We start from the raw sequence: 20,562 nt of genomic DNA on the forward strand, positions 1-20,562 counted from the left end.
AAAGTGTACTGGCCAAGAGGGTACAGAAATGGGGGTCTACGTCAACAGAAAGTGTAATGGCATAGAGGGTACAGATATGGGGTCTACATCAACAGAAAGTGTAATGGCATAGAGGGTACAGATATGGGGGTCTACATCAACAGAAAGTGTACTGGCATAGAGGGTACAGATACGGGGTCTACATCAACAGAAAGTGTAATGGCATAGAGGGTACAGATATGGGGGTCTACGTCAACAGAAAGTGTACTGGCATAGAGGGTACAGATATGGGGGTCTACGTCAACAGAAAGTGTACTGACATAGAGGGTACAGATATGGGGGCCTATATCAACAGAAAGTGTACTGGCATAGAGGGTACAGATATGGGGGTCTACATCAACAGAAAGTGTACTGACATAGAGGGTACAGTTATGGGTGTCTACATCAACAGAATGTGTACTGACATAGAGGGTACAGATATGGGGGTCTGTGTCAACAGAAAGTGTACTGGCCAAGAGGGTACAGATATGGGGGTCTATGTCAACAGAAAGTGTAATGGCATAGAGGGTACAGTTATGGGTGTCTACATCAACAGAATGTGTACTGACATAGAGGGTACAGATATGGGGGTCTGTGTCAACAGAAAGTGTACTGGCCAAGAGGGTACAGATATGGGGGTCTACATCAACAGAAAGTGTAATGGCATAGAGGGTACAGATATGGGGGTCTATGTCAACAGAAAGTGTACTGGCCAAGAGGGTACAGATACGGGGTCTACATCAACTGAAAGTGTACTGGCCAAGAAGGTACAGATACGGGGTCTGCATCAACAGAAAGTGTACTGGCATAGAGGGTACAGATATGGGGTCTACATCAACAGAAAGTGTACTGGCCAAGAGGGTACAGATATGGGGTCTACATCAACAGAAAGTGTACTGGCCAAGAGGGTACAGATACGGGGTCTACATCAACAGAAAGTGTAATGACATAGAGGGTACAGATACGGGGTCTACATCAACAGAAAGTGTAATGACATAGAGGGTACAGATATGGGGTCTACATCAACAGAAAGTGTACTGGCCATGAGGGTACAGATACGGGGTCTACATCAACAGAATGTGTACTGGCCAAGAGGGTACAGTTATGGGTGTCTACATCAACAGAAAGTGTACTGGCCAAGAGGGTACAGATACGGGGTCTACATCAACAGAAAGTGTAATGACATAGAGGGTACAGATACGGGGTCTACATCAACAGAAAGTGTAATGACATAGAAGGTACAGATATGGGGTCTACATCAACAGAAAGTGTACTGGCCAAGAGGGTACAGATATGGGGGCCTATATCAACAGAAAGTGTAATGGCATAGAGGGTACAGATGTTGGGTTCCATGGAACACCTGTAAAAGCATAGCTACAATGATCAATAATTACTGTTGTACCTTGTCACATATTTACACATGGTAGATGGTGAAGATGGTCAATTTTTAAAGATGCTCATCTAATTGGAAAATTGGTATTTTAAGTAGATCAGGATTGTAGGACGAGACCTTGTCATTTATATGCATGATGTAATTGCAAACATGCTTGAATTTATTATTTTGTGATATTATATTGGTGGCGGTGTTGAATTTTCCTATTTCAAATGCAGTCATTTAGTTGACTTGCTGCCCAAAGGAAATCCGCTAATGCAGACCAAATGACCACTTCATCCTTTGGTTTTCAGTCTTCTCTGTACCCACTGGGATTGAGCACTGTTATATCTATTTGCAACAAAGCGGAATGCATAATTCCCAACCTATGTTTTGCAGTCCCAGATCCCAAGGCCTGGGCAGTTGATGCTCTTTCCTTAGATTGAAATGGTATGGATGCCTGTACTTAACCTCCAGTGCATCTGATTCCAAAGATTCTGCCAAAGGCTAGAGAATCAGAGTGCCAAGTAGGAAAACTCATGGACAACTTGCTAAATCTGGCAGTGGAAATTCCAAGGAAGATAGAAACATTTCCTCATCGGTCAAACAACCTCTCATCCGAATCCAGATCTGTTGTAGCTGCTTGTCATGATATTAAACAAGCCGACAGGAACATTCTAACACCGAATGGCGGAGAGAATCACTCGGGCTAGAATGCCTGCTACTTTGAAAGTGTTTGAGAGGATTTGGAGAATTTTTTCCTAGTGGTGCAAGCGAGGGCATGTTCCTTTGCCTAAGGTGTTCATACCCCAGATAACTAGCTTTCTGCTATGACTCTTTGAAATGATGATGTTAGCTCCCATTTCGATAAAAGGTTACCATTCCACAATCTGGGAAATGCTGCATCGTCATGGAAGAAAGGATATAGGACAAAAGAAAGACCTCTTTGATCTTCTGGTGAATTTTTATTTATCACAACTGCAGGCATTTGCTCACTGCCCAAAGTAAAATTGTCATGGGTTCTTACATCGTTGAATATGACATGATTTGAACCGCTTTCAGAAACATCATTGGTTCACCTCGCATAGAAGACCTGCTTATTAGTTACAGGCATCCACTCATCGGCAATCAGTCTTTTGAGGTTTAACATCCTTCCAACCTGGACACTTTAATCCATGGTTGTCTACAGGACCGAGTGAGGACTTTTGAAGTCATACCTAAAGAGAACCAAGCAGGTACGAAGAGGAAGATCTTGTCAATTTTTACCTTAGAAAGAGGGAAAAGTCACTCTCTTGGCTCAGGTTCTCTCTGCCTGGATAAGAACTTGGAAGTTGGTATGCATTTTGGCTCATGAAGTTAAAGCAATCATCACAAGCAATGCATTCAAGCATAACTCTTCCCTAGATGATATTGTTCAAGCCTTCCCTAGATGATATTATACAAGCCATGGGATGGATATCAGTGTTTCTACCTGCGAGATCTATCGTCCCAAAAGTTCACTTAGACATGAAGGGATCGATAGCAGCATCACAAGCTCCTTTCCCAGGTTGTACAGCAGTTCACACTGAAGTGGCAATATGAATTTTGCTGAATTAGCAGAGAATTGTTTTCTCCCTTTCTTACTTAAGTCATATCTTGTCATTTGAATTTAGTACTCCATCTGATCATGTCATAGATTGAGATGAGTTTGGATTTTATCTTCCATAAACACAATTACATCAATGAAATGCTTATTTATATTGCAAACGCATGATGAATGAACCTTACACTCTACTTGTATGCAAGTAAGTTCAACAATGGATAGAACAAAATGATATAATTCCTGAATGGAGACAACTTAGTATGGATTTCTACAAATAATTACAAATGATCTTGTATGTCAAAGGATATGATCATCGTAAGGAAATAGTCAACAAATATGGCCAGTATATGAATCTATCAAAAGATGATCATTGTATGAAATTTATCAACAAATTTGATTGATGCATGGAATTATGACCAAGTATGATCATTATATGATTCATCAACTTGTATGATGCTCTATTCAATTGATTATCACACATATAGTGGCATTGATTATCACACATATAGTGGCATTGATTTATCAAACATACAGTGGCATTTGATTTATCACACATATTGTGGCATTGATTTATCACACATATAGTGGCATTGATTTATCACACATATAGTGGCATTGATTTATCACACATATAGTGGCATTGATTATCACACATATAGTGGCATTGATTTATCAAACATATAGTGGCATTTGATTCATCACACATATTGTGGCATTGATTTATCACACATATAGTGGCATTGATTTATCACACATATAGTGGCATTGATTTATAACACATATTGTGGCATTGATTTATCACACATATAGTGGCATTGATTTATCACACATATTGTGGCATTGATTTATCACACATATAGTGGCATTGATTTATCAAACATATAGTGGCATTTGATTTATCACATATTGTGGCATTGATTTATCACACATATAGTGGCATTGATTTATCACACATATAGTGGCATTGATTTATCACACATATTGTGGCATTGATTTATCACACATATAGTGGCATTGATTTATCAAACATATAGTGGCATTTGATTTATCACACATATTGTGGCATTGATTTATCACACATATAGTGGCATTGATTTATCACACATATAGTGGCATTGATTTTTTAGGTTCAATGTATATATACAATACATCACATGTAATGGTTTTGATCTTGTGGCATCCAGGTGCTGAACATGAGATTCCTATTCCACAGTTCTGAAAAACGTTGAAGGAATACCCTCGCATGGTCTGCTCCTCTCCCAGTCTGGCAAAGTATCCTTCAAGGACCTCCCTACTCTTCAGACCCATTTGTCCAGAACCTTTGACCCCTCACAAAACATTAACCAGTATCATCCTGCGAACTAATATCACCACTGAATGCAGTATCCAGGTTACACAAAACACCCATAGTCCAAAAAACTCCCCATAACAGCTAAAAACACTGTAGTATGTGAGATATTTAAGTGCAAATACAGAGATACACATTATTGATGCATGTACATGACTGACTCCATTTCACATTAAATTCTTTCATAATAACAACTGTGGAATAGTTACAGTAGCTATGTTCATACAAAAATTGGACTGGGTTACAAGAACCCCAAAATTTCTAATCATTTAATGCATACAAGATATTATAAAACGCCACAAAATGAAAATACAGGCCACTTTAACAATTTCCATTGAGATTAATGATAAATGTCAGTAACAAAAGATACCTGTTTGTCAGTCCTGCCTATTATTTAGCAAGTAATTAAAAACTTTCTGCATAATCTAGGGTTTGGACAGTATTACCGTTACTGCTCAACCACTAATCATGTAGTTTGCATTTTTGGTGTAAATTTAGTGTTTTCTGTTGTTGGTTTTTTGATATGAGCTGTCACTTGTTCATCGAATTATTTATCTCCTTTGTAACAGTGAAGTACATTTATGCTGCTTCGTAACAATGGAATACATTGATGCTCCTTTGTAACAGTGGAATAAATTTATGCTGCTTTGTAACAGTGGAATAAAATATTGCATATCTCATCGAATTATTTGTTTCCTTTGTAACAGTGGAATAAAATAGTGCATATCTCATCAAATTAATTGTTTCCTTTGTAACAGTGAAGTACATTTATGCTGCTTCGTAACAGTGGAATACATTGATGCTCCTTTGTAACAGTGGAATACATTGATGCTCCTTTGTAACAGTGGAATAAATTTATGCTGCTTTGTAATAACGGAAAACATTTATGCTGCTTTTTAACAATGGAATACATTGATGCTCCTTTGTAACAGTGGAATACATTTATGCTGTTTTGTTTCACTGGAATAAATTTATGCTGCTTTGTAACAATTGAATACATTGATGCTCCTTTGTAACAGTGAAGTACATTTATGCTGCTTCGTAACAATGGAATACATTGATGCTCCTTTGTAACAGTGGAACACATTGATGCTCCTTTGTAACAGTGGAATACATTTATGCTGCTTTGTAACAATGGAATAAATTTATGCTGCTTTGTAACAATTGAATACATTGATGCTCCTTTGTAACAGTGAAGTACATTTATGCTGCTTTGTAACAATGGAATACATTGATGCTCCTTTGTAACAGTGGAATACATTTATGCTGCTTTGTTTCAATGGAATAAATTTATGCTGCTTTGTAACAGTGAATAACATTGATGCTGCTTTGTAACAGTGGAATACATTTATGCTACTTCGTAATAATGGAAAACATTTATGCTGCTTTTTAACAACGGAATACATTGATGCTCCTTTGTAACAATGGAATACATTGATGCTGATTTGTAACAATGGAATACATTGATGCTGTTTTGTAACAGTGGAATACATTGATGCAGTTTTGTAACAGTGGAATACATTGATGCTGTTTTGTAACAATGGAATACAATAATGCTGTTTTTTAACAATGGAATACAATGATGCTGTTTTGTAACAACGGAATACATTGATGCTGTTTTGTAACAATGGAATACATTGATACTGTTTTGTAACAGTGGAATACATTGATGCTGTTTTGTAACAACGGAATACATTGATGCTGTTTTGTAACAATGGAATACATTGATACTGTTTTGTAACAGTGGAATACATTGATGCTGCTCACGGAGAAGTAGAAATGTAAAATTTCTAAATATATGCTTTCCTCTGATCATGACTTGAGTTTGGTAGGCAATATTTAATTGAATTATGGATGTACAAAGGTGTTTGACATCAGCAGTAAAGGCAAATAGAAGTTATGCATCGCAAATAGAAGTTATGCATCGAAGATGACAGGCTTTTTCTAAGCACAAGTATTGAATGCACAAGACTCTTCTGAATTGGTTCTTATTGCAACAGCATATAATAACCAGAATGATTCTACATTTGAAATCTGATTTTGAATCAGTCGGACATTAAAGTCTTTCCATGGGTCATGTTTCATGCGTTGGCTATTCATTGTCAGTCACTGATGTCTCCCAACCCAACTGTGATGGAGGCTGGCGACTTTCTAGGCACTAAACCCTTCACGAAAATTTCAATGTAGAGCTAGCATGGAGAGGATTAACTGCCCCTCTATTATGGTTGAAGCAATAAAAAATCACATGAGCTGTACTTAGTCCATACTGTGTGTAGCTGGGTGCTTAACTCAAGCAAACACATTATTTGAGTGAGGAATGTCAGCATTAACATTACAGCACCACAGAGTGACTAGCGTGATTCAACTTATAGTGAGGGACTTATTCATTACCATTACGGCACCACATAATGACTCTCGGTGACTCAACTTATTATAGTGAAGGACTTAGGTATCACCATTACAGCACCACATAGTGACTTGCATGATTCAATTTATTATAGTGAGGGACTTATTCATCACCATTACGGCACCACAGAATGACTCTCAGTGACTCAGCTTATTATGGTGAGGGACTTAGGTATCACCATTACAGCACCACATAGTGACTTGCATGATTCAATTTATTAGTGAGGGACTTGAGTATCACCATTACAGCACCACAGAGTGACTTGCATGATTCAAGTTATTATAGTGAGGAACTTAAGTATCACCATTACCGCACCACAGGGTGACTCTCAAATGTTTTATTTATTATAGTGAAGGACTTACGTATCAACATTACAGCACCTCAGGGTGACTCACAGTGATTCAGTTTATTATAGTGAAGGACTTACATACTTAAGTATCAACATTACAACACCACAGAGTGACTCAAAATGATTCAGTTTATTATAGTGAGGGACTTCAGCATAAGCATTACAGCACTACAGAGTGACTTGCAGTGATTCAACAGTTGCATGCTGTACAGTAGGTTTCTTGCAGTGATTCAACTGTTGCATGCTGTACAGTAGGTTTCTTGCAGTGATTCAACTGTTGCATGCTGTACAGTAGGTTTGCTACTTATTGCCAAATTTTGCCCAGATCGATACTGATATGTTCAGTCATCTTGAAATGCTCCAGTGGCCTAAGTGGTTAGAGCATCCACCTCAGACACAGGAGGTGGCTGGTTCGAACCTCGGCCAAGTCATACTGAAGACTTTTACGAATGGTACTAACAACTGCTTCACTTGGTGCTCAGCATTAAGAGTTAGTTTTAGTACTGGTCAGCCTGGTGTAAGGCTAATGAGACTGGGTGGGACATGATGCTACATGTCTGTGGCATGATGCCACAGTCCTGGAGATCAATATAAACTGCCACACTGCAGACATGGTAGCAATATGACTGAAAAAGTATTATAGCTATGTTAAAAATCTGAATCACAGACACACAAAGTCATCTGATATATCAGAAGAGATGGATACATTAAGGAATTTTATATTCTGGACCTAGTTCCAATACAACTTTGCTCATTTTGTATTATTAACTAATATTTTCTGTAATAATTTTCCCTCTTTTCCAAATTTTTACTTTTTTTTTGTTTTTAAACTAATAAAGGTTTGATTTATTGCTAAATTATGAATTTCTGTTTGTGTTCATTTGTTCATAAATTTACTCTTAACACCTGCCGACCTGCCAACTCTTATGATTTTGCCGCAAGTCTTAAGAAAATTACTCTTAAAATACGGACTTACAGCAATATTAAAAACTGAAAAAATGATCTTTGCTGAAAAATCTGGATAATTGGTTCATCTGTGTTTTATTTGGATCTGGGTTTCATCTCAGAATTAGTAAAATTAGTCAGGGAACCAGACTAACTTTACAGCAGCACCCCAGAGGCTTTAAACTGCACCTATTTATACATGCCATGCATCTGCATGATCAAAATTATTGATTATAGAATTTTCAAAAATGGCTTCCAGAAAGTGATGCATGTTTAAGACGAAAGGGAAAATAAGCTTCTAGAAAAGTGTTAATAATCAACACAGAAGAATAAAAAGGAGTATTCAGATTCTTTGAATAAAAGCTGTAAAGGACACAGTTACATTTATTGGACATCATGTGCCAATTTGAGTATGTCTCTTGGCGCTAAATATGATTGCCATCATCATGTGAAATGGAAAAGAATTTCCAAGAATTATGTCAAGCTTATAGTCCTACAATGTCAGACATAGCACATGTTTTTGTTTAAGTGCTTTGTCTTACTATCCAAATAACGGGCTTATATAGCGTGTTTTCCGATGTCGTTGACATAAGAACAAGTAGTCAAAGTTTCAGGAATATCTCACAAATTTGGCAGCATATATCGACACTCTTCTACTAATTTATGTGTAATTAATATACTTACTCTGCTGTCTTTATCCTGGTGGAATAAAAGTATGACACTAGCAAATGGACGCATTTTCATGTTCCGTTGACATGTGTTTGAATTTGTTGCAATGCGACAGTAGTCAGGGTATGCCGAAGTATGTTTAAGTAGGTTCATGTGGTGGATATGTTTCTTGAATGAAACGTTGCTTTACAGTCCCAATAGGCATAATATATTTTTATTCGTTTCATTAAAGAATGATATTTCAACTTAACCTGATTTTGGCATTCACGGCTTTCATTGCTTTTATTTACGTGGTAAGACCTATCACCCCAAGAACAAGAATATATCGCGTGATGTTCTTACATTGTAGGACTAGTCAAGATGTGAGATAGCAACAAACCATTGAGCTGCATAGGGTTTGGAACTAGAGTTTGTGCAACTGTATATGTGGTAAAATAAGTCTATGTGTACTTTACAAACTTTTCTGTTGAACATAATGTTTATTGTTGATGCGTCAAACTTTGAATTATGTTTTTCAGCTTTACAATAGCAGTTATTGATATTTTGTTACACCTTGCTGAAAACTGGTCATTCTTACGGGACAAAAATCAACTGCCTTACTGAGACAGACTCGTCAGGGTTGGCAGGTCTGGAGATGTCACGTGAATATTCTTAAGTGACGCAAAATCAATAGTGTATGATGTCACAATGGGGCTGTTGCGAAGTGCAGTCACAATATATGGTGTATATAAGGAGAAAGTTAAGCAATCAGATTCATTCCAATTTTTGGAGTCATTCACTCTTATTGTGTTCCTGTTGTAAGTCAGCAGACGAATTTTATGTTGTACTTGGGTATTTTTTTAGAGGAAAAATGTTTGTTTTTACTTTTCAGTGGAAATAGAAAGTGTTCATTATATGGATTATGATGTTATTCTAGAACTGTTATAAATTATTTGAAAGAAATCTGAACAAGGCCTTCTTGACAATGTCATGGTTCTTCGAGGATCAGTACATTTTGGATATTGAAATTTATATGGAGCTTTTCTTTCATTTAGGACTTTCATAAACCTTTATAGGGACTGGTTTGAATTTACTTCATCATACTGTAAATTCCTCTCATATTTTTCATTTATTACTTTGATAATTAAATTGTTAGGTTTTATAAAACTTGTTGGTTTTGCTTCTTTTCTTCTAAGTTTGTGACCATAGTCATAGTACTGCATTGACTGAATGATAGTAATGTTTTTATAAATCGTTATGCTTGTGTGTTAATAATATACATTCATGTAGTCATCTTTTCTTTCAGCCCCTAATTGAGAGGTTAGATCAGTATGTGGAGGATGCCTCTCTTATCAGCAAGAAACCCAACCTTGTGCACTTCCCTCCAGATTTTGAGCCTATCCCATGTCGGCCGTTATTCTTTGATCTAGCCCTAAACAACGTTGATTTCCCATCACTGGAAGACAAGATGGAATCCAAGAAGACAGGTGGTCTGACAGGCCTTGTTAAAGGATGGTTATGGGGCGGAAAAAAGTAGCTTTTTCTCTCATAATACATTTACTAGAATGGCATAAGAAATCAAAGTATGAATGCATGGATATTCTTCAGCATTGTCAAATATATTAAGAAGTATTGAAATGCAAATATAAGTGATTCACTTGAGAGATTTGTGTTCAGTGATGATTGTATTTTCCTGCTTAAATATGCAAGATGTGTTTGGCTGGAATAGTGTTGTACAATGGTTGAGCTGTCTGTGCTACATTTTCTTTACTTTTGTCTCCTTGTTACGATTAAGGTGTGGTTATTTGTATCCCAAGTTGTGTTGGGCATGAACAGTTTTAAATTGGTTGATATCTCAAGGATTTGCTATTGGTGCATCACTATGTGTGTTGAACATTTACTAAAGGATAGCAATTCAAAGACTAATAATAATTAGTACAAATGTGTTAGAATGGTGCTCAGAGAGTTCAGATTGTTTAAATTTATTTTGTCCTTTAAATTTCATTATGCCATTTCATTTTATGAAATCTACAAGAAACGTTGATGCATATTTTGGCTGTAACTTTTTTATTGGCAGTTTGATAGAGAATTGTCTGTAGCAAAGTTTTATCATCATAACTACCTTCAACTTATCAAAAAGATAATATATTTACAGAGTGTAAACTAAAGTCGTCAATCAGGTATAAAGTTTACACATCTGGACAGATAAATTAAGCCTGTCTAAGATGTTTAAGATAGTATTAAAGAATACAAAATTTGTTTTCAGTTTTTCAAGAGAATAATACAAGATTAATGTAAGTTCTTTTGTTGCAAGATGGTGCCTTATGATTTAACCAGTATATTCAGCAGCATCATGTACCACTACTAGTTTACTGGTTCCGCTAGTACTACATGTACTACTAGTTTACTGGTACTGCTAGTACTACATGTACTACTAGTTTACTGGTACCGCTAGTAATACATGTACTACTAGTTTACTGGTACCGCTAGTAATACATTTACTACTAGTTTACTGGTTTTCTATAGTGTTTCGTTTTCACTGTACGTTTACATCATATTGATACTTCAGCAATTTCTGTCCGTAAGGAATGTATCAAATTCCCAAGAAATTTTGTTATGCATTTACTTATGTTAAAAGCATGTTTTCATTTTTCATGACAAAATACTTCCTAAAATTATGATATGATTACAAAATAGTTCCATTTGTTAAAGTTTTTTTCTTCCTCTAATATGATTGCAGCATACCCTGGTACATATTGCAGTACGTAGAGAAATATGGCAGTACAAAACTGTACCCAACTGTAATATTATGTAAATGTTAAGTACAGCGTGACCCCGCTATAACACGGCGGCTGGGATCCATAGAACCCGACCTTATTATAGATTGAATAATGTTATAACCAACAAAGTCCATTAGCTGAAGAAAATAACTTGATTTACCTTAAATATAGCAGGGTGGAGTGGATTTTACAAGTGGGTGCAGAAATATTTGCATTTGAGTAAATGAAGATAAACTAGACTGAAAAACACATGTATATTGACAACTTAGCTTTGTGTAGTACAATTCATAACCCATTAAGTACTGTACATGTATAAGAAATCCATGAATTTGAGTAGCGATCAAATGTTATAAAATTCATGTACTACTCACATCCCATGAGAAAATGCAAATAACACACATATAAAACTTGGTAGTCCTCGCTTTGATCTATAACCAGTTTTCACTTAACAATTCACTACATGACGCAAATAACACATGGCTATAGTTGTTTACATGCTAGATGTACATGAACTTAAATTGGCCTGGCTACCCAGGGGATGAGGCTATTGATGGAGAAATAAAAATGTGAACAAATTAAAAAGTTTAACAAACATCCTTTCCAGATACCCAATCTTCAGTTTCTTGACAGCCAGATAACTAGTTTCAGAAGGCTGAAAATTTAATATGCCGCCATTGGCAGCGACCTAGGAAACAAATGTTTTTGTCCTGAAAAAAATGAAACTTTCGTGGCTTAATAAACATGTTCTAGTCACTTTTATTTAAATTTGTTGCCGACTTACTGACAGATGAAAGGTTTTTTTTTTGTGTTATTGAAGATTGTAGTCTTGATTTATTTTTATGAAGGGTGTGTAATTGAAGTTACAGTTAAGGACAGCTTTGGAGGACTAAATAGATGTCTGTTTCTTATTTTGGCAGCATCATCAAATAATTGTAGAGCATTGATTGAGACTGGATCATTTTTCATTTGTTTAGTATTTATACAGAACGATCAGAGCTTCAAAGGTAATCAGATATCTTTAAAGTGTCAGCAAAACTTTTTTCCTGTGTACATTTTAAAACAAAAGGAATTAGCCGTCATTTATCAATTGTAGCAGTTACTGTTCCTTCCTTCAAAACTTCAAAAGCGGGTTGATTGTAGCTGGTCCCAGTAGGCTGATAAACCATCAAGTAGTTGTCGGGGTTTTGAGTGTGTGTATGTGTGACATTTCTGGTAGTGGAGTTATGCTGCCTTCCACACATGCGTCAGAAAATTTTAAAAAAGGCCAACAGGTGTTCTGTTCTCGTAGGGGTTACTCAGAAAATGTGAGTGTTCTAAAGGATTTAATTCTATGAGTGAAAAGAAGAGGAATTTTACTTACCATCCACATACAAAGGTCAGTCTAAATAAATTAATTAATTGCCACCAAACGGTTGATAGTCTGACAATTTTGACCAAAAGATCCATTATCAGAGAGTGGCGATGTAAAGTTTTGAATTAAATATAACAAAATGCGGATAACTCGTAACATACAGTACTCAGGCCAGTTTTCATTATAAGCTGATCATAATATAACAGTGCACTGTTAGTTAGTATGGTTTGTTGGTATGAATAAAGATTTTGTTTATTTAACTGTAAATAAATTCCAATGCATTTTGTATCAAGTTTGCATGGTGCCTCTGAATTTCATTACTCAAATCTAATGCTGTATATGAAAGTTTAAATGGCCAATAATGTTGCCCCCCCCCCAATAAACCCACCTCACCAGATGGTATATTTTGTCGCCAGTAAGGAATAAATAGCAATTTGCAATATTGGCGAAGCCAGCATGATCATTGAATAAACTTTTTACACTTTATTTTTTTGGGGGTACTTTTAAGAAATTGCACAAACCACACCAATCATTTTGGATTAGACTTTGTACACAGTCTCTTCATCAAAATGATAATAAACTTTTTACATGTTACTTTTGTACTTTTAAGAGAGAAAACTAAAATGTTCGTGTATGAGAAAAATACTTGTACATGAAATTTCAGGAGCCACACCAAAATCGTGTTATATCCGAATTTGTGTTATATCGGAGCGTGCTATATCGGGGTGAACTACACAGGCAGTAGTTTGGTTCAGGGTTTGATCAGTGTAACAAGCACTTCATGTAGTTAGTTGCCTTCTTTCCAAGGTCATTGGTTGATTCCATTGTCTCTGGTTTCTATGCCTTCAGGATATGCTGTGGCATGGATCATTTGGAATATAGCTTTTCAACAATCTGTGGACAGGCCTATAGGAATGCTCCTCTAGTATGAGGTATAACATGTAACCATGGCAACAAATGCCAGTGTCCAGTCAGTTTTTGATTGTAATGGAGGGGCATTAAGAAAAGTTGCAAAAATGTAAGCCAAGTTTTGTGTTTGATTTAAGTGATATACCTGCCATCCTTTTTATATGTTGGTCCTAGAATGTAAAAATGTTTATAAAAATGAATCCAATGATCATTGGAGAGCTGTACTAGGTATACTGTGAATTTGCTATAATGGTGTGTTATCATTTTGTAAGATTCTATGATGCTACAAACCACATGTTTTATACCCAGTGTAAACATGTCATCTTGCAAAGAAAAGAGGACATTTCTCCCAACAGATGCACATCCACAGATATAAGTACTGAGAATTAAACCACATACAGAAATGACAATAAATGAGCATAGTGAGTTGCAGGAGCCTGTACAGTCTGTATTATACAGTGAGTTGCTAAAACCTGTACAGTGTGTATTATGTAGTGAGTTGGCAGAGCCTGTATTATCTGAGCCTAGATTACTACTAATAAACTGCATAGACCTAGATCTGAGGCATATTATGATAATATTCTTAAAATGTGACGTAACCCTTTTTATTACATTTTCTCATAATGTGGTCAGAGAAGCTGATGTCGGCTTTATTTTACTCAGATGTAGATGGAGCAATTACTAAGGTAGGATACATATGTTGCAGCTGAACAATGACTTTGAAACAGAATCATTTTCGTTGTAGTGGTTCGGATGTTTACAATCAGACTTACAAATCCCCATTTTTTACTGTGCATTAGTCAAGAACCATACTTATTGGCATAACTGCGATGCGTATAAGGATTTATTCACTTTTATCTTTCCTTTATCTTTTTGAAAATGTCTAAACTGTTTCTTCGGATCACTCTTCACCCATTAAATTAGATGGTCAACTCCCAGACTTTGTTGAGGCAGAGATAACATTGTATCATTTACAGAATCCCTTGGGCACTTTCACACCTTTTTCTGTGTACATCATAAATATAGGGCAAGGTTCATATGTATTTGTGAGTTTCAATTAAAATGAATATTCATCACTTCTGAATATGAGCTTCTTAGCAGAAACTTCCAGTGTCCAATTATGGCATTTTATAATCAGTCACAAAAATTAGACATTTCTGCCTAATATGACCATTTTCAGAGGCCTGCAAATGATGTGTTCTATTTCATAGTGTGAGCAGTTGTTATATTGCAAAACATATTGTTGTATTGTTGTCTCATCAGCAGAGATAACTTCAGAATTGTGAAGGATAAGCATAAATGGTTATTTAGTTGATTGTATAATCTTAAAAAACATTAGACGGTTTGAATAAGAAATGACAATGATTAAGCTCATAAGATAATGTGTGTATGATGGCAGGTTCTTGCATAGAAGTATTGTTGTATGATTTGTCAAATGAGTAAAAATGATTGTAAAATGTTAGATGGTTTTATTAAGAAATGATAATGATTAAAATCATAAGATAATGTGTGTATGATGACAGGTTCTTGCATAGGAATATTCTTGTACAATTTTTCAAATGAGTTAAAATGATTGTATAATTTTTGTTTTATTTCTTTTATTTAAATGAGCATGTTGATTTTCTTATTTATGGAAGTGGTTTATTCCAAATTCTAAGAAAACTATTTTCAAGCTAAAATAAATTGATCTTCCTAGGAATAATCAAATGAAATTTTATTCTGTGATTGTGAAACTTTTCAGGCATGAAATTTAAGCCAAAGCTGAAGTCCTGATATTTCAGCTTTCTTACCTTTAATTAAAGAATAAACTTAGATACATAAAATATATGAGTTGTGTTTTATGGCACCTCAGCACATAGATACCATGTTTTGCCTTCAAACGGTTAAGATAAAAATGTAAAATAGAACTGCACAAAAATTTAAGAAAACAAATCCTTCCAATAAACATGCAGTACAAGATGATAGAATTTAAAGATGTTAAAATTCTGCAATATGTCTATAAAATAACAGATAAAGGTAGCACATAGAACATCAAAGCAACTTCTGTTCCACTTCTTCCTTGCCTGATTTCAGTGAAATGTAACTCCAGGCATCCTATTAAACATGTTCAACAGTAGATTGTACTAGAAAGGTATTGAGAATGTGGCATTTTGATGTTTTTTCCAGTATGAGATTTGTACAGCTTTTTCTACTGGCAGAGAGGATTTTTTTACTTTATCCTGTTTAAAGACATTTGTTTGTAGTTTTTTTGGATTTATTTCTTATTAAGCATAGTTTTCTAATAATTGAACATGCTTGTTTTACACATTTTTTTATGAATTTCATACAAAACTGAAAATAATGTTAAGATTTATAATGGCAGATAACTAGAGCATTGTACTATTTTTAGATAACCTTGCTGTATATGTGCTTATGATATGGTCCTTTCTACAAATGCTATTTTCAATTTCAACTAAATTTAGCACTTACAACTTGGCAACAAGACCTTTCACGTTTATACAAAGTACACTAATCAGTATAAAATAAGGTCAGTTAATAAATATATGTTTTGAAATGACCATCAAAACAACCACTAAACAGAATTTGACTAGATATTACAAATCATCCTGGCTTGAAGACATTTCAAGTTTATATACAAATTTGGCTGATTTGTTATTAAGTACAGTTGTTGCTAAACAATAGAAAAAACTTTGAATTACTTCGTCTATGCTGCTAAACAGAATTTGGCATATTTGACAGACCATCCAGATATGAAGAACTTAAAAGGTGGTACCAGTAATGCCAAATTGCCATAAAATATGGTGACAAATACTAAAATGGAAAAACATTTTAAGGAGTTTATTTCTATTAAAACTACTTGATAGACTTGGAACAGATTAGACAGCATTATGTCATGTCATGAAGATCTAGATGTACAAAAGATGCCAACAAAATATAGCCACTTGTTATTAAAGATTTTAAAAAAACTTTTAAAGACATCTCCAAAACTGCGTGCAGAATAAATTTGACAAAAGGCAACCTGGCATAAAAATCATTCAAAATAATAAACCTATCTACTATCATGACTACCATTTAAATTTAGAAGATTTAAAACCCACTGAAAAGAACTTGACCAAATTTTACATTGTTTTAATGGTGCTGAGACATTGTTATAAAGGTCTTTCAAAGTTGTCATTACTAAAATTAGAAAATCTTTGGATGACTTTCTCAAGGACAGAAATGATAAAATCTAATGGAAAGTCCATGCAATTTTTATGATGCCATTTTCTTGTGCCATTACTCAAAATCAGAAGAGACTTAAATGGCAAAGTACTTGGGCCAAAAAAGGCTTTTCAGTTTTTACAAATATTGACAGTCTGCCATCCAATATGGTCACTGTTAATAAAACAAACTTTTTCTCTGGAACTGCTAAACAGAATTTGAGGACAATCTGACAGAAAGCATGAAGACTTTCAGGTTGTATGGATGATGCTGGTCCACCATCAAATATGGTCACCATTACTTAAATTAGAAAAAACATTTATTGTTGTTGTGGGGTTTAACGTCATTTTTCAGCGCACGGTAGGCTATACATGGCGGCCAGTATTAATGATAGAGGAAGAACCAGGGTAACCCCCCCCTCCGCCCCACGAGAAGCTACTGGCAAGCTTTCTCACATATCCACATTGGCTGAATCTGAGACTCGAACCGGCACAGACAGAGGTGAGATGGCAGTGATCTGTAATGGAGAGCGCTTTTAGACCACTCAGGGCCCTCGAAAAACCATTTAATTACTTTTTCTCAGTAACCACTCGATATTATTAGGCCAAATTTAACAGACCACATTCAGGCATGATAGCCTTTAAATGTGTACAGTAATGTTTGGTTGACATTGCACAAAGTGGAAAACTTTCTAATAACTTCTTCTAGATTGATAAACAAAAAATGTTACCAAATTCGACAAAGGATTCCTGGCAAGAAGGCTTTTCAGTTTTTCACATATGATGCTGATCCATTGCTATTGAAAGCAGAAACACTGTGACATGTCTTCTCCAAAAACAGTCAACAGGTTTGCTAATCAGTTTGCCAATAAGGCTGCCAGTACTATAAAAATACAAAAACTTTTGGCTATCAGAAAGCAGCTTGAAACCGAGATTGCTGGACCAACTGATCATGAATTTAGATTTTGGAGAGACCGGTCAGCAATTTCAGTTTTCGGGGCCCCATTATATATTACTTGAAAATTAAATTTCTTGTGTATATTAGTTTTATAAATATGCAACTCATAAAATTTACATTCTGATTACCAACTCTGTACATCGTCCATGTAAATGGTGCAGGTGAGTCTCTGCCCCTTTTTCAGAAAAAAGGCAACTCTTTTGTTCACACGTTAATAATCTCATTTCTATATGCCATATACGTATAGTAATAAAATTATACAAAGACAGATGATTTTGTTTTAGTTGATCATTATCTGAATAAAAATCAGTTTACTTGAACCAGGATTAATGTTTGCATTTTAAATGTTTACACTTCACCTTATACCAAGAGAGCCACAGGACAGACGTTTAGTAGCTATTTTCTCTTATTCTGACCAGCCCATGTTCATGGGAAGCGAAATATAGCAGTGAATGTTTTACTAGCATTGTTGCATCAACAGCTTGGTTAGGTTTTGGTTAGTTTCCTAAGTAATATTCCTATAATGAAAGACAATTCATTCTACAATATGCATGCGCTTTTTCCTTGGAGTCGTGGTCAGTCATAATAAAATTTGAATTGGGGTTTTGTTTAAAGCTGATGTGTATATTTCAAAACCCCTTGATAGGTTGTTATCCTACTCTTGCATGGATCTTCACGATGGCAAGACTTCATTCTACGCGTCCCTATAACTTTCAAACTGTTTCAGATGCAAAACTCTTGATTTTTCTTAATACTTTGGATGAATCAATATGAAGCTAACACCATTCTATGAAGTGCATACATGGTGTCAAACTCATGGTCATAGAATATTTGCATTAAAGTTTTAATTTTTTTATTGTTGGCTTACATTTCCTTATCCTCTGCATGGATTTCTTTATACCGTACCAGACTCGCTCTACCATTTGACCTTTCGATGAAGGTTAAATGTTTAATAGCGATGCTTTGCTCAACATTGCAGGCCCTGACCTTTTTTGTTATCATAAAGGTTATTACAAATGTCACATTGTGTTTCTCCATCTTTCTTTATAATTGTTCAACTATTTGGTAGTATTGTATTTATCTGAATGTAAAGAATGTGTACAAAGCTGCAAACCATGCAAGTTTTGATGATATGTGCCAGCCGATGTAGGTCTATGTTAAATGAAATAGGCAAAGCCTAAGATTGAGTTCAGCTGACTTGGCTTCTTTTGACATCAGTGACTGACATCGTGTATGATATTAACGAGATTTCACAATGTGAGACACAAGTGTTCTTGGTCATGGCAAAGGAAACTAATATACGGAATGGTGTATGTGTATATATATATATATATATATATATATATATATATATATATATATATATATGGAGTATTGTTGTCTGATTATTTTCACAAAGACAAATAATTTAGTATTATTACATACTACATGTACGTGACTTGGTTGGTTGTTGCTTGGTTTTTAATGGCACTTTTAACATATTATTGACTATATCATACAAGGAAATGGGAGCCAAATGCCCTTCCCAAGGACAAACTGATTTAGCCAACTGAAATATTCCTAGAAATTGATGGCCAAGGAGCTTGAAGGTCAAGATTACACAGAACCCATATTTAAATTTTGGGTGGGTATTTGACCTGTGACCCTTTGATTACAAGTTTTGAAGCTCTTCCAACTGAGCTAATGTGGCTCCTTCAAGGAGAAAAGAATATTCCAAGAAGTTGATGACCAAGGAGGTTAAAGGTCAAGATTACACAGAAGCATTTTTTTATTTTAGGTGGGTAGTCGATGGGTAAAGTTATTGGATCTGGCAGTGCCATCTTTCATTGCCACCATTGAATAGACATCATGTAAATAGATGCTTCCAAAGAACACACTGAGGCAGCCAACTTAAATGATTACTAACTAGGAATGTTTAACTTAAATGATTACTGACTTGGAATGTTTTGCATATTTTTAGTCTTGATGAGCAGATATCGACCCACTACACTTGACTTGCACGAACAAAGAACAATATTGCTTTGTGAAATCATAATCAGTAAAGATGATTTGAGATATGCTTTTCTCCAGTGCTCAACTCTGCTCCAATTTTATGATGCACTTCAGTTGATGAACTTACTTCAAAATCTGCTCAATGAACTTCAAAATCTGCTCAATAGACTTATTTCAAAGTCTGCTCAATGGACTTACTTCAAAGTCTGCTGAATGAACTTCAAAGTCTGCTGAATGGACTTACTTCAAAGTCTGCTGAATGGACTTACTTCAAAGTCTGCTGAATGGACTTACTTCAAAGTCTGCTGAATGGACTTACTTCAAAGTCTGCTCAATGGAGAATCTCTATCAGTACAAGCTTCATCATACAAGTTCCCTTTCACACTGTACTCATTATAGCAAACAGTGCAGATTGGCAAATGTTTTAAACATGAAGAAAGAAAGAACTGTCAGTCACAGAGGTCATGACAATGAAAAAAAATGTACCATTAATTCTCCACATCTAATGTGAATTTGATATCCTGCACTAGATAGCAAACTGACATCAATCTGCTCCTAAAATAAATATATTAAGCCCTTTTTAATAGGTTTCTTACAACGAATCTCAGCTAATCATTTTTGCACCCTGGTAATAACGTTAACTCTTATTGATAAATATCAGCATCAGTTTAGAAAATGGTTTTTGAAAAGTTTCTTTCTTTCT

General features: G+C 35.3%; 1 protein-coding gene across 1 annotated transcript in view; it reads left to right on the top strand.

Moving 5' to 3' along the window:
- Positions 1-18,187, top strand: part of LOC149802505 (signal recognition particle subunit SRP68-like) — a 63,960-nt gene extending 45,773 nt beyond the window's left edge. The window contains exon 12 of the mRNA XM_089951748.1: positions 9,976-18,187. Coding sequence (XP_089807874.1) covers positions 9,976-10,206 — 231 coding nt within the window. The 3' untranslated portion in view covers positions 10,207-18,187. The remainder of the gene's footprint in view (positions 1-9,975) is intronic.
- The last annotated feature ends 2,375 nt before the right edge of the window (positions 18,188-20,562 follow it).

Source organism: Sinohyriopsis cumingii, chromosome 3 (assembly GCF_028554795.1).
Source record: "Sinohyriopsis cumingii isolate HCF-2022 chromosome 3, ASM2855479v2, whole genome shotgun sequence".
NCBI lineage: Eukaryota > Metazoa > Mollusca > Bivalvia > Unionida > Unionidae > Sinohyriopsis > Sinohyriopsis cumingii.